This window comes from Piliocolobus tephrosceles, chromosome 14 (assembly GCF_002776525.5).
Source record: "Piliocolobus tephrosceles isolate RC106 chromosome 14, ASM277652v3, whole genome shotgun sequence".
NCBI lineage: Eukaryota > Metazoa > Chordata > Mammalia > Primates > Cercopithecidae > Piliocolobus > Piliocolobus tephrosceles.
This window is the reverse complement of record NC_045447.1, coordinates 83,504,080-83,520,215: the sequence shown is the minus strand read 5'-3', so window position 1 is coordinate 83,520,215 and position 16,136 is coordinate 83,504,080. Positions and strand designations below refer to the sequence as shown.

General features: G+C 42.3%; 1 protein-coding gene across 2 annotated transcripts in view; it reads left to right on the top strand.

Annotated features, from left to right (window-relative positions):
• The window catches only part of APBA1 (amyloid beta precursor protein binding family A member 1), a 224,381-nt gene that overhangs the window by 180,600 nt on the left and 27,645 nt on the right, over positions 1-16,136 (top strand). For both annotated transcript variants that reach the window (XM_023213244.3, XM_023213245.2), the window contains exons 3-5: positions 1,368-1,463; positions 5,706-5,745; positions 9,426-9,571. In XM_023213244.3, the coding sequence (XP_023069012.1) occupies positions 1,368-1,463; positions 5,706-5,745; positions 9,426-9,571 (282 nt within the window). The remainder of the gene's footprint in view (positions 1-1,367; positions 1,464-5,705; positions 5,746-9,425; positions 9,572-16,136) is intronic.

The window sequence follows — 16,136 nt, the reverse complement described above, 5'->3', positions numbered from 1 at the left end:
TATGGCCATTTTCATGATATTGATTCTTCCTATCCAAGAGCATGGAACATTCTTCCATTTGTTTGCGTCCTCTTTTATTTCATTGAGCAGTGGTTTGTCGTTCACTTTGAAGAGGTCCTTTACATCCCTTATAAGTTGGATTCCTAGGTATTTTATTCTATTTGAAGCAATTGTGAATAGGAGTTCACTCATGATTTGGCTTTCTGTTTGTCTGTTATTGGTGTATAAGAATGCTTGTGATTTTTGCACATTGATTTTGTATCCTGAGACTTTGCTGAAGTTGCTTATCAGCTTAAGAAGATTTTGGGCTGAGATGATGGGGTTTTCTAAATATACAATCATGTCATCTGCAAACAGGGACAATTTGACTTCCTCTTTTCCTAATTGAATACCCTTTCTTTCTTTCTCCTGCCTGATTGCCCTGGCCAGAACTTCCGACACTGTGTTGAACAGAAGTGGTGAGAGAGGGCATCCCTGTCTTATGCCAGTTTTCAAAGGGAATGCTTCCAGTTTTTGCCCATTCAGTATGATATTGGCTATGGGTTTGTCATAAAAAGCTCTTATTATTTTGAGATACGTTCCATCAATACTGAATTTATTGAGAGATTTTAGCATGAAGGGTTGTTGAATTTTGTCAAAGGCCTTTTCTGCATCTATTGAGATAATCACGTGGTTTTTGTTTTTGGTTCTGTTTATATGCTGGATTACGTTTATAAGCCTTATTTTCTGATATACTGTTTGACAAAGGATTTTTGAACTGTTCTAAGAGCATCCAAGGTAGTGTTCAGATGCTAAAATGCTGAAATTTCTCTGAATTTTCAATAGCCTGTAGACTAAATCAGAAATATTTGAAATCTGAATTGACTAGGAAAATACAGGTGGTATGGTTTCTAGTCATCAAAATCAGGCCCAGCTGCCTCTTTAAAAATGTGTGTTTTAATTTTTACTTTTCATTTGGATCATTTGGGGCAGGCAATTTTATAAGACATTTGATGCCCTAAATATTTGGCTTCGTCAGTAAGAAAAAAATGTTTTAAACATATTTGTGTAATATCCTTAGCTCAATCCATTTAGGACTTTTAATATTCAACCTTTTCTGTATTTTCTTTCGACATTTGGCCTAAGGGAAATAACAGCCCAGAGCTATGAAATCTCCTTTGAAAGCATGGCAGGACTTGAAAAAGAAAGCTTGAAAACCACAAGTGTTTTACGTACAGTTGGCAGCTCCTTTCTAAGAGGTTTTCTCCCCACTGCAGTGTCTGTTCGGTTGTGTTCTGCTTTGCTTCTCTCTCCCGGCCCCTTTCCCCCAGCCAAGTGTCTGCCAAGTCTCTCAAGTTCTTACTGTGTTTCCTCTTGCTGTGTTCTAGTCTCCGTCTCCTGGCAGCTCCTCACCCTTGGGTGCAGAGTCATCAGGCACACCTCTTCACCCCAGTGACCCCGCAGAAGCCTCCACAAATAAAGAGGTAGGGTGCTGTTTTGTTACCAAGGCCATCGGGCCACTTTGCTTTACTCTAATACTGCTCTGTGCTTCCTAATACAGCATTCTACAGTGCTCCTGACCCACTTTACCCTGGTGAAAACAATCCTGATTTCTCCTCTCCAGTGTACAGTTCACCTGTTAAAGCCATGTCATCCAGTTTGATAGCCACTGGCTGCAGGTGTCTAATTAATGAATAAAATGAAAAGTTTATTTCCTCAGGCACAGTAGCCACATTTCAAGTGCTCGGTAGCCACCTGTGATGGCTGCCAGTGGTGGATACTGTATTGGAGAGGGTGGATTACAGAGCATTTGCATCATTGCAGGAAGTACTGTCGAACAGCACTTGACCTTGGATACCAAAAACTCTACGTACAGCATCTTTCCTCCTGGCATTACATGCCAGGACTTGGAGTTGCTGTGTGCTTTGGGAAATATGTTAGTTTCTTAAACACCCATTTATTTCAGGCCCAAATGCGATATCTTTCATAAGAATAGACTGGCCATATGTTCCCAGTTTACCTAGGGTGTGGTTCCAGTCCACGCCTGTTGTCCAGGCAGCCCGTCTTATGAGCGCGCCCTTCTGTCTTGCTGGTGCGGTGCTGTCTGTGAGAACGTTCCACGATGCTGGAAATGTTCCACTTCTGCTCTGTCCACTGTGGTAGTCATTAGCCTCATGTGCCTGTCAAACCCTGGAAATGTGGCCAGTGTACCTGAGGAACTGAAGTTTTCATTTTATCCCATTTTAATTAACTTAAATAGCCACGTGTGGCTGCAGACTGCCCGACAGTGCAGCTCTAAAGTATCCCTTTTGGACAAGAAATTCTGTGGTCTCCTTGCTTATGGAACATTTCAGTGAGAAGATGCTGCTTTCTCCCACTGAGGTGCCTGGAGCTGAGAAAGGGCAGCCCCAGAGGGGAGACACTGCCTTCTCCTATACCCAGGGTCCTTTTACAATGAGTGAACTGCCACTCACACCTGCTAATGAGCCAACATCAAGTAAATGTTGGTCTGCGCCATAGTCTGTGTGTGGGCTCAGCTCACTCTAAATATAGCTGCTCCCTCATCAACACTGAGGAGATGTGTTAAAGAGGTAAACCACATGATGAACGATGGTTTCCTTTTCCCTCATTTTGCTGATAATTTTATGTTAAATGCAATGAAAAAAACAATCTCTGTTTTAAACTGAGTGGCAGATCGCTTTTAAAGGGAGTCTTAGTTAAAATTTACCCTTGAGGTACCCTTGAATACACATATATTTGCCATTAATATGCAAAGGAAAAGTATTTTTATTAATCTGTTCATATTAAACCAAACAATCAAAGATAGACCGTCTCTGAAATGACCAACATTAGAATTTAGACTAGAAATATACTTAGGCCTCTTCTGGTCTTGAACCTCAGACCCTTGGCCATTTGAAGCAGGAGTGACGGGGCACAGTTTCTGTTGTTCCACTGTTCCACAGTTTGCTTCATTCTCACATCACATGGTTGGGTGAGAACGCATAGTAAGACGAAAAAAAGGACAGGTGCCATGATGATAACAGTAATGAGCATTATCATTTCTTGAGCATTGACAATGTTCCAGGAACTGGGCTGAGAAAAATCACAGATAGTGTCTCATTTAATTCTTAAAATAATTCTGTGAGGTAGGTATCATTGTTCTCATTTGCTGGTTGAAGAAGCTAAGAGGTTGAGTAACTTACCTGAGATTGTAGAGCTCACAAGTGGTCAGCCAGGATTCAAATCCAGAGCTCATGGGAACCCACACTCTTAACTGCCAAGATCTGCCACTCCCAGAGTAGAAAGTGTTCACAGGCCACAGACTACATGGACAAGGTAGCTTGTCTGTCATTGTTCCAGTTGCCCAATTGTGCCTCCAAGTTCTGCCCATGAGTTGATTTGTGTGACCCCCAAACACAAATCCCGAAGATCTTAGCCTTTAACTTTTTAAATGGAGCTTTATTGATTCTTGAAAGTTAAGGATCAGCAGATGTTCATCTCAGTCCACGTGTGAAATAAAGGGCTAACCAGACATCTAAATATTCAGCATTTGATTATGCTTCAGATATAATAAGGCAAATTTGTTAGTTTCTCAGTCCCTCAAGACTTTGCTCACGTTTCTACATATCCTTAGAAATGATGATGAAAATCCTATTTGTGTGCAGTAGTTAGAGATTCTTGCATTTCACAAAACTCTTTAAAAAAAAAAAAATCTTACCACCCCAGAGACTAAGAAAGCTAGTCGTGAGCTCATGAATAGAGAATAAGTGAATGTACCAAATGCTGTCTGTTGTAGCTCTTAATAAAATGGCAGCTTTTAGAACTATAGACTGAAGTAATTCTTTTGTAGCTTCTGCTACAATCTGGACACTGTCTTTGAGATTAGCATTCAGAAAAGTATCCAAATAGAGCAAGAAAATGTGAATTGACTTCTTAGATGTACCTGGAGCCTAAGCAATTTTGATTAAACAAACTCTCATTACCCCAGGCTCTAGTTACTTGGGACAAGGGTAGGGAAATGGTTGGGAAATAATAACTTAAAAGTTTTTGGCCCCTATGAAGATGCTAGCTTCCATCTGCATAACATGAAGTTATGAGGGTTTTTTTTTTTCTTTAAACCAATCTGAATTAGATAGATTTGGCTGCTGGCCCTCAACTGGGCCTATCTTCTCACTTAGGTAAGTGGAAAATACAATTAACGTAAAGCACTGCTGAAACTGGAGTTCTCTTTCCCCCATCCACATATCCTGGCTTTTATTTGGTGTGCATTTTCTCATAAATGCATTACTAGCCAGTAACTTTTTATTCCTGGTGGACTAGAAACCCACCTACTTTGGCATGCAGAGCCATTTCATCTCAGTGAACACACATGCAGCAGGTTTACTGAAAAGCTGCCCTGTACAATATATTATTGTGTGATTAGTGTTGAGTTGTCATTATCCTGAATTGACCTGGAGTCTTATAACTAGGTTTCTTCAACTGCCCCAATTTTTCACAAAACAATTGAAACTACTATTTTTAGACTGTTGTCCAAGTATTAACTAAGTTATCATCCCTTTGCCATTCCCATCCTCCAAGGAAAGAGCACTGTGTTAAGTGCTAGGTTAGGGAGTTGCTCCCAATGACATCCCAACACTCAACCAGGGCGCTTTCCTCATCCAACCTGCCAGGCACCCGAGAGTCTACCATCTATGCAGGTCAGCCTATCCAACAGCTATTCAGTGCCAGATATCTTTCCTCTTAAAGTCATGCATTTAAATAATCACCTAAGACTGGGTAGGTTCTCAGCAATGAAATTCTTGGCCATACAAATCTTACCTTCTACGCATTTTAGGGACTTGTCTTTAACAATAGCTCTCCACTCTCCTGTGATTCTTGTATCACCCTGGTCCAGACACACCAGCTACAAATTTTACTGGTAGAAGCAGGGGTGAATTTATTTCTCTTATCTCAGTCAGTGTTACATCTAGGACATCTGCTTCTGAAAGGAACGTATGGTGAGTTTTGCTCCTCTGAGAGCAGGCAGTTAAGCTGCCATCTAGTCAGACTCTAAAAGGCGTCTAGCTCATCATCTCTGCTTCCAACAGTGCTGTGAGAACACTGACCTTTGCTCTGAGATGCAGAAGAAATTCCAGGGTTTACTGGAATTTACTCCATTATTGTGTTCTTATTCAGAAAACACACAATAATGATTTATATAATGGAGTTTTTCAACTAAAATAAATCAGTAGGAGATGAAAGGAAGAGATTTTAAAAACCTCTAGCACCCGTTTTTAGCACAGTGAGAGATCAATGTGGCAAAGAGTAAAATAAATTTCTCTAAGAGAATTCTTACTTTCAGCATTTAGTCATAACGTTGTTGCTTTCACTAATCGGTTTTTCACATGGAAATGCAGATCCTTAAGACTACAAATTGTGCCCTTTTTATTGTTGTTGTTGTTGTTAGAGATTTTTGTCTGTGGGATTGTTTTTTAGTTGGCAAATACCTCTCTGTGAAATGTAAGATTTCTAGGTTATCTAAAATATGAATGGACTATTCTGGATTTTAGGTAACCTTTACTAATAAATGCATATTTATCTGCACTTTACTTTCTCTAACTAAAAATGATCAGTAACTGGTAACTGCCACTGATGATGTGTTTATTTTTCATGTTGCATGGATGATTGTGTTAATGCATATTTCATTATACTTTGCTCTTTTTGAAACCTCTTTGTCTTAATTACAGTCAAGAAAAAGCTTGGCTTCATTCCCAACCTACGTTGAAGGTAAGAGCTGAAAAGAAAATATTGAGCACTGAGTCATTCATGAATCTTTTAGTATTGGGGCATATGAAGCACTGAGATATAAGACAATAGAAGGGAAGAAAGGCCATAAAGTCACTTGTTCACAATGTTAACAGTCTTAGAATCTTAGACTCAAAAGGGTGATAGCTGGGAGCCTCTCAAAAATCCTTCTCACGTCTTTGCCTATTATGTGGATGAGGACTCTGAAATTGGAGTCGAAGCTGTGGGCTTTACCCAGTGTCGTGCAGCTTAGCAGTGGTCACACTGGATCAAAAACCCAAGTCTCCTTATTCTGTCCCTGTGCACCCCGTACATTCAATAAGAAAAATTCAAGTGGGAATGAACATTAAGGTAGAAATTTTGGTCTTTTTTAATAAGAAAAGCCTTCCCAGCAATTTTCATCTATTATGTGGATGAGCTAGTAATAGTAACGGTTACCGCATGCTTACTCTGCCAGGTTCTGTTCTAAGCACCTCCCATGTAATAACTAATTGAATCCTCACATCAATCCTGTGAAATGAGTTTTATTATTATCCCCATGTTATAATGAGACGACTGAGGCATCAAGATTATAACTTGCCCAAGATCCCACAGTTGGCAGGGCAGAGCCAGGCTATGAATTGGCAGGCTGGCACCATACTTCTCTCTGGAAACTGGTGTCTTTGTGGGGCTGCCACACCTGGTTGTGCAGGTTACTCACTGCACAAGGGCACGCACTCAGAGGCCAAGTGGAGCCAAAGTTCAGCCAAGCTCTGCACTCCAGCTGGAGATTATACCATCCAAATGGGGCACCAAATCAGGCACCATTTCTCATTCACAAAGAGGCACTCAACTCTCTGGCTAGAGGTGGTGCTGAGGGTGCATCACCATTTCCTTGAAGGAGCCTTTTCTGGAGGCCAGAGAATGCCCAGATATCTCTCTGAGGGTGTGTCTGGCCTTTGGATCCTGTGCGTGAACAGTCATTGTGTTCCACTGCCTGGGAAAGGGTTACCAGGGCTCATAAACCTTCATGAACCCTTGGGCTCAAAGCCCAGGACAAGCTCACAGTTTTGGTTTAGTTACTCAGGTTTCTCTCTTCAGTCATCTGTAAATTATTTGCATCATTTTTGTGAGGCTCTGAAATTCTGTGAGAGCACTCTGGGAAGTTTTCTGAAGTTTGAAAGCTCCCTTCTTCATATTCGTCCCCCTGGCCTAGAGATTTTTCAGGCTCAACGTTAGCCTGAGTGTGAGGATGTCACGTGTGCAGTCCCTCATCCACAGAGCAACCCGAAGGCAGCACTAAAGGGAAACCACGTTCTGAAAGGCCAAGAGAAAACTTGCAATTCTCTGACACAGGATCATTAAGGGTTTAATTTTTTTTAACTTTGTAAGAATATACTAGCACTGAGCCCAAAGTGAATTTATGAAATTGGGGCTTTTATTTTTCTGGGTGTGATGCGGTGACAGTGACATTCAATTATATTCAATTTCCTGAAAGGATAAATGGCAATAAGATCATATCTCAAAATGTGTTTAGGTCTGATATTTGTGTGTCTTGGCTGCTTGGCATTTCTACAGTCATTTAAATATAATTTGGATTGCTTTTAAACATTTCCCCATACCCACACTTACTGTAGTCAAAAAGGGACCTTCTCAGGGCTAAATCAGAGAAGAATCTATGATGTTACAAGCCCTGTAGAGAAGGTAATTAGTTTTTGTTTTTCTTTTAACGTTGATTTTTAAAAAATAGATGGAAGACTTTTAAAGTTCATTTCCCAGATGAGATCTTTCTTCTCCATATCTGGTTGGCAATAATGATTATGTTTCAATAACACTGAAATGCATCACCAGGAACTTATCATAGAAGAAGTGACAGTCTTTTACTTTATATAAAGTGTAATGTGGATTCAGACCTGTTCATATATTATTTTATATGCTTCCCTGCCATACAACTGAACCTGTATATCATATATAGCCCGAATCCATCTCACATCTATAAAAGATTCAGAGCAGGCCCCTGTGGCTGTTGAGTAGAGTGTGAATTACTGGTAAGTAGTGGAGGCAGATTTGTCTGTGTACCACTCACAGTGTTAGCCTCGAAGTCTTGCTTGTAAAAATGGAGAATAAGACAAATAACAGGCTTCCTTATTTAATTACTACATAGATGTTTTGTGAAAGCCCTTCCTAAAACACTTTTAATTTCTTTGTTTCAAGCACCACCTTAGTTTTAGATAAATGAGTAGATTATTTTACATCTGTACTCTGATAAGTAGTTCAGCACAGGAAGCAGCTGTGTAAACTCAAGATGAGCTTCATGTTTAAGGGTAAAAATAAAAAGCATTTCAGATTAGCCTTCCAAGAGGAAAAAGCAAATTGTTTCCATTACAAGTTATCTAATTTAAGACCCTGAGGTTTTAACAGTGGGTTAAAATGTATATTTTAGTCTCCCCAGATGTACCACTCAAGGCAAATAAAATACACAGGGCCGGGCGTGGTGGTTCATGCCTATAATCTCAGCACTTTGGGAGGCTGAGGCGGGCAAATTGCTTGAGCCCAGGAGTCCAAGACCAGCCTGGGCAACATGGCAAAACTCCATCTCTACAAAAACTACAAAAATTAGTCAAGCATGGTAGTGCCTGTAGTTTCAGCCACTTGGGAGGCTGAGGTGGGAGTATCCCTTGAACCTGGGAGGCAGAGGTTGCAGTGAGCCGAGATCACACCACTGTACTCCAGCCTGAGCAAGAGAGTGAGACCCTGTCTCAAAAAAAAGAAAGAAAATAAAATATGTATGTTTCAATTGCAGATTAAAATACCTTTTTAAGTGGACTGTTATACAGTTATATGTTAATCACGGACATGTTTTAATTTCGAGTTAGGGTTTACAATTAGAATTACAATTCTAGTTGTGGTTAGAATCAGGTGCCCCCAATTAAAATATTTAAAACAGGTTTGACTTAAAAGGCTGGTAAATTAGAACAGAAAATTTGATTTTCCTTGGAATCTGTCTGTGTGTAGGCACAGGCCAAGAACATTATACCCTGTAAGTGAACAAGATTGACAGCGTGGGACCATGGCTTTGAGGTCATGTTATCTGTCTTGCACAATTGAGGTCAGAAGCCATTACAGGAATCTGGACATTCTGAAACAGATATCCTAATTTTCTGATCTATAAATTTGTTTCTTCCATTATGGATTACATGGAGGAAGAGATATGAATAGGGGGCAAGTAATAGGAATTGCTGTAAAAAGCTTTTCTAAAAAGACAGTCATCTAGTTACTTAACCATTTATCCAGCAAACATCTAGTTGATACCTCCTGGGTGACAGTAAGACACAAGAGAGTCAGAGGTGAATATGACATGGTCTTTGTCCCCTAAGAGCTCAGTCTAACAGGAGAAACAGTATGCTTTATTGGTGAATTTTATGTTCCATATTTAAGTAAATATTTGCATCACTTTCCATGGTAAATGGTTTTAGAGAAGCAAATTATTCTAGAAACTGTGCCTTCTATTTGAAAATGAGGTGTGGGTGCAGATAGACACAGAGAGATGCCTTAGACCAGGAGGTTGGCTCTGCCTCACGTGTGCCAGCGGTGAGGCACGGAAGAGGGGTGATGTGCCATTGAGGGGGTTGGCAGGCCCCGCCCCAGGATGGCTTCCCTCACTGTGGCTCTGTGTGTTACAGTTCCGGGACCCTGCGACCCCGAAGACTTGATCGATGGAATCATTTTTGCTGCCAATTACCTTGGCTCCACCCAGCTGCTCTCAGACAAAACTCCTTCCAAAAACGTGCGCATGATGCAGGCCCAGGAAGCCGTAAGCAGGATCAAGGTGAGGACATCTGGGTGCTCCTGCAGGGATGGTGGGCAGGTGTGGGCACTTGAGCAGTCTACAGCACTGGCCACGGCTCCACATCTAGTTTAGAGGAGAATGGTTTGAGATGATATCACACAGGCAGTGCTTATCCACGTGCCTGTTAACAAAATTTCCAAAGTCTACTGGAGTCTTTTTGTACAAACATGATCTATTTAGGTTGTTATAAATGGCCAGTCTTGAGAAGAAGTACTTATGATCACAATCTTTGAAAAGTTGATATAATGAGGAAGGATGCCATTTTGAGTATTATGTCTCAAGTGCACGACATGTACCACTGGATTTCCACTGACAGCTGGAGGTCAGTGGCAAACATTCATGTTACAGAGTTGGTTCAAACTAGGTGGCATTGCTTTTGAACCAGTCCATCATGTTCAAGCTAGATTGAACTGGCTTGCTTCAAGGACAGCGAACCCTTTGATCAAATCTAACCTGGCTAGTCTAAGGTCAGTGCAAGGCTAATCCAGTTTAAACTAGTTTGAGCCAGTCATAACATGTTTGAATCTGTTTAATCAAGACATTAAAGGAACGAGCCTGTTTGATCCAGGAGGAACCACTCTCATCTGGTTTAAGTCATTCACAACTAGTTTGAACCATCCAGAACCGGTTTATTCCCATGAATAAATGCAGAAATGCAGAGCTCTAGAATCTCCACCACGATACCAAAACTACCTAGAATAATGGGCAAACCAGGAGTCCAGGAACACTTAAGGTACATTCATGTCATCCACTTGCCATTGTGCCACCAGTACCTGGAACCACTGGGCAGCCTCCCCGAGCCTTGAGGCCATTGTCACCTAGAGCCCTAGGGACAGCATCATGGTAGAAGTTCAGGACCAGGTATTTCCAGCAAATTGGAATAGGTTAGGCCTTGCAAGAGTCTGTTTTATCCAGTTTCAACTGGTCCAAATGGATTCTTCCCTCAAGGAGCCACTCTGTGTTTCATACCTTCTCTCTCATACACTTCCAGGCTGCACCCTGGTGTTTGTGTGGTAATGTGGAAGGAGAAAGAGGGACAGGTAGACCGCAGTAACTGAGACTCCTTAATCTCGCAATCAAAGAAAAAATTATTCCTTGAGCACTTAGACATGCAGGGCTGTGCAGGGTCTTGGCAGGGAGGAAAAACAGCAACTGATAAAGTGAGATCCTTGTCCTCAAGCTCAGCCAGAGTGCCGCCAGAGTGCAGGGGAAGCCTGCAGATGTGAACACCTCTGACCGCTGCCTTCTGCCTGAGAGGTAGAAAGGAACAGTAAGTGACCAACAGTTCCAGGAGGTGCTTGCAGAGGAGAGGCAGTTGGCTTGGGCCTCTTGCCCAGGCTGATTCTTATGATTGTCACGTGTCCAGACTCCACCATGTGGTAAATAATAAGCAGCTCATAGCATCACCGACACCGTAATTATGATGCCCCTGAACCTTCAGCTGTCCAGTTATCCTGCAGTTCCCAGGATGCTGTGTGAATGGCCCCATGTCCCTCTCATGGCTTCCTCCTCAGGCTGCTCACTGCCGCTCCTGCTGCTGGGGCCTCTGTGTGTCACCCACTGATCTGACCACCTCTCTGCACTTGGAGGAGATGCTTCTCCCCCAAGCTCAGAGCTGGCCGTTCCCTTAACTCCTCCTAGGACAGTAAGCCTATGCTGCAACTTTTGACATGTCTACTGATGTTTTTATAAACCAGGGAGGAGTGATTTGCAACTGCCTCAAGAGTGGCTGTTGTCACCACCCTGCTAGGCCAGACCTAGTGTCAGGATTACTGACAGGACCTTTTAGTTCCTTCCATGTGTCAGGGATCTACTCAGCCACTTCATCTGGGGCACACAAACCTTGCCTGTGCCTCAGAGGCCCTGCTGCCATAAGGCCCATTTCTGTGGTGTTTGTCTTCTTCTAGAATTAGCCTCTCCCAGAATGATGGACCGTGGGAGGGTCCAGTTCTTTTAAGGTAAGCCGCACCCCCTGCCCAAAGAGATGTGTCTTGCCCTATGGCTCCCAACAGTACAACGCCTTGAGACAGTCTGACCTTCATACCTTTTAGGACTTTGAGACTAAACAATGCTGCAGATAGAACTTCACCAGGTTCTTGGGGAGCCGCCCATCCAAGCTTGGCCTAGTTCCCTTTTGCTGTCTTCCCGTTTCTATAAAGTGGTGACATTGTGCCAGAAAGTCTCCCCAAGGTCTTCTCCATCTTAATTTATTTGTCTTCCAGGCACAGCATTCAAAGCAACAACCCACAAGCCTCTCAGAGAGAATAAGCTGCTTTTCAGGCACAGTCACATCCTATTTTGTACAGAGCAGAGAACTTTAAATCAAAGAGACATAGAGACATAGTTCTGACTCCATGTGCCCCATGGTTACCAGATATGCCACCTGGGCTTCCAGGTGAATGGTGCTCTTAGCTTCCCCAGGTTTGGTGGAAGCCCAAAAGTCTGGTGTGCCTCACTTGGAGTCTCTGATAGACAGGGACTGCCTTTAGAAGATGTGTTTGGAAATGAGTGGGGGCACCTCTGCTTGTCACGGTAACTGGGGGCATTTACTGGGCCAGAGCCAGGTGTGCTCAAGACTCTATAACGTCCAGGGCAGAGCCACAAAACAAAGATTTTATCTCTACCAAAATGCCAAAGAGCCAGTATCAAGGAATGCTACCAGAGCCCATTCAGGCAAATCTTCCAGAACAAAGCTGCAGTCTGCCCCCAAAACAGTACTGAAGACTCCTGAGGTTGAAAACTGCATGTTGCTTTGAGGTTAGGTTTTTCTAGGTTCTATCCATCAAGGTTTCAAAGTTTTAAGGTTCAGGTTTCATTTGGGACACCTTGTTTATTAGCCCTCCGATAGCTTTGGACTCCTACAGATAGAACATTTATGCCTTTCCAGTCCCCTTATGACACTTAGGTAGTGCTGAGATGACCTTACAGGGAAAAAGCAGGCACAGGGCACATCACTGTACACAAAGCAGTGTTCAAGGTACACAGCATCCCTGTACCAAAGCTCATCAGTGCCAATTGTATTGCGAATTATCTTTTCTTATTTCCACAGTGGTGTTGTTATTCCTTCTTTAAAGTCCAGCTGCCTCATAAGAAATCAGAGATTTTACTTCAAAGCTTCCAAAGGATTGGTATCCCAAAGTTCCACAGTTCATTTGGACAAAAAATTAGATGGCTCTGTTGATCAGAACAAGCAAGATAGAGGCTTTCTGATTATAAATACATTTTAGACCTGCCTAGAGCCGAATACGCATCTGGAAAACATATATTTATTTTTACAAGCAAATTACTCTGGCGTGAGGAATTCATTATAGAGTGGTAAAATTAAATGGTTACATTTCACTCATAACTTATAAGTATCAGTTTACAATGTGCATCTATGCATTGGAAGGAACTGTTGCCTGTCATTAAATATTTTCTGCTTCATGTTCCTTTTACGTCTATTAAAATGCTCGTCAGATTGGTTGACGTTACATCTAGCTAGAAGCCTTTTCCAAGTGTAAATGGAGATGCCTGTTTAAGGGAGCACTCTCCAAAAAGTGACTGTGTCAGGGAGCGTACATGGACTTCATCAATGCACAGGGAAGCTGGGGGCAAAGAGTGTTGATCCTGAGCAGGCTGGGCTGGGCTCAAATGGAAGGAGCTTGCACCGGGTGCCAACATGTGCCTGGCAGACACTGCTCTGTAAGGAAGATGGTGCCACGCTGTTTCTGAAAGAGAGACTGACCTTTCAGAATGAGTTATTCTAGGCCACCTTGGCAGAAAGGACACAGAGCATAGCAAAGCTGCAGACTTTATAGCATCCACCCAGGAAAGAAGGAGAAAGAAAAGCTCTGTGGATCTATTTTGCAATCCATTTAGCAACGTCCTTAACCCCAAGCTGACTAGTAATTTCTGGCTTGGCACTTTCACCTAAACAAAGGTGGGGGTAGTTTCCTCCTTTATTTTCTGATTCCTCCTTCTTTCCTCACTCCCTTCAGGGACCCCAGTTTTGTCCCTCTCTTCCTCTGCCTACATTGTTTGTTTGACCAGATGGACGTGGCTGGATGTGAATGAAAACTGCTCACTACGCGCCCTGGTACTCATGGTGCTTTATCTCTGAACAGACGCTGACCTTGAAGCTTAGGTTTCCATTTCAAAGCAGTCTTTAATTTCTGTTCCATTTGTCGATTGTGGTGTCTGCCACTCACATAGTACCAACTATACTAAAATTGAACATTGCTCATTGGACTTGGACTTGGGGTTTTGAAAATTACTGTTTTCTTAATTTAACAAAAAACTTATAAGATTCATTTGCCACATGGAGAGAGAATTTGGAGCTGCAGTTTGGCCAGGTATTTTCTACTTAATGTGAAAAGAAACAAAGGAATTTGGCCCCAAATGCCAACTGTTGCTGTGCAGACTCCTGTGATAGGCCCTTTCGGAACGAAAATTAACCAATACGCAGTTCTTGAGCTTGAGAAACTTGCAGTAAAAAGAAGCCAAAAAGAATGTTAGATAACAATAATACAAGGTAAGCTGAGGGCTCTGAAATTTAAAGGCTTTTCTATCTACCACAATTTAAGAGATGACATATCTGAGGACAATCGCAGAATTAGAAGACATCTGCCATTAAATTTTGTTTGTTTGTTTTGGTCTTTGGTCCCTCCCTAATGTGTTCATTCTGCCTTTGTTGGTCATCATTTTTGAGAAGTAATATCCTTCCAGAGAGCCCTCATGTACTTTAGGGGATTGCATTACAGCTCTGGTTCTCAAAGCGTGATCCCTGGACCAGTAGCATCAGCATTGCCTATGAACTTATTGGAAGTAAAGGTTTTCAGGCCCAACCCCAAACCTACTGAGTCAGAAACTCAGAAGGTGGCACCCAGGAGTCTGTGTTTTAACAAGCTGTCCAGGAGATTCCGCTCTGCACCAGCGTTTGGGAACCACTGCCTTGGAGAAGGTGGACCTGCCAGTGTGTGAAGCATCTTTCCTCCCACTGTGCCCTGCAGCATTCTAGTCAGGCTAAGTGCTTGTCACTAATAGAGTTCCACTGGCAAATGAGCTCAAGAAAATAATCTCCTTTTCAGATATTTGCTACAGATGTCTTCCTCTTAAAGGCTCTGAGAAGTCCTGCGCTAAGAAGATTTCATTCACTTTAACTAGCAGCTCCCATATTACTTGAGCACAGAATACATTGTTACCATGCGATAGATACCTGCTAATTGTCACTATTTGATAGATACCTGTCTTATTGGTAGTATTCTCTGGAACATGTTTTGGGAGAAACTTCTAGAGAGAGCTTTGCGCTATGTGCGCAAAGTCCTTAATGTGCCCTAGATAGAAACACACCTCTTCCCTAACAGTGTGGGACTCATGCCTACCCCCTATCTAGAGAGAGCCTGACTGGAAGCCAGCACAATGAGCTCACTTGTCTTCCCTGCTCTCCACTGCATCTCTACCTTGCCTTCCACTCTCATTCCCACTTCATTCTCTGCTCTTCAGCCAGAAGATAGGGTGGCCTGCTGAGCCCTACCTGAATCACAGAGACTGCTTCATGTCCATCCACCCAGAGTGTGGTGGTGTGCCTCCATTCTTCCTATGAAGTATATGCAATTGGATTATAAATGGTGTTTAGGTATCTTGCGGTCCATGCATTTTGGCAAGCTGCATTCATTATCAAATATTCATATATCCATCTTAACTAGCCTGTCCCAAAGATCAGATTTTTTCATTCTTTTATGATTGTCTCAAAATTACGATTTCATTGTAGAAGTAAAATATCTATCATTATAGCTTGGCCTAAGTTGTATCATTTCCCAGCTTAGTTGAAAAAGTCTATCATCAGTAAAGTATTAGGCCCTTCACATGCATTATCTCAATCTCATTTACTCCTCAAAATGGATGAGGTAGAGAATATTGTGAGGTAGGTATTGTTCACCCCATGGTATAGACAAATGGAGAAGTTTACAGATGACAAGCTTGCCCCAGTTGCACAACTAGGGGTTTACAGTGGAGTGAGAGTGCCAGAATTTGAATCTCTGTTCTGCCACTTCACAGCTGTGTGACCTGGGGCAAGTTAATTAGCCTCTCTGTGCCACATTTCCCTCTTCTGAAAAATGAGGATAACATAATGTAGGCAGAAATGACAACATCTCCTTAACCTCGTGTTTCATGGGATTGATCATGGTTTACCACCTAGCAGGGTAGTAGCTCACAGGGGTGTTGTAAGCTTTTACACTGATTTATGGGAAATACTTCGAAGGATTCTGGCACATAACAAGTTCTCAGTAAATGTCAGTGGGGAAAGAAAAGATAGAACAGTCAGGAGCATCCCTGGCACGACTAATCTAGAGTGTCTTAACAACGGCAGAAACTCAGTACACATTGTGGATGGAGTAAGTGGGTGGGTGGTGCTGCAGTTTGTCCTTTGCACCACACCCCGCCATGTGGTAAGCCATGATCAATCCCATGAAACACAAGGGTTTAAATAGATGTTGTCATTCCTGGCTTAAAAATGCATGCTGGCCTTATGTTTCTCTTGGACCCCTTTCTGCTACCCTAATTT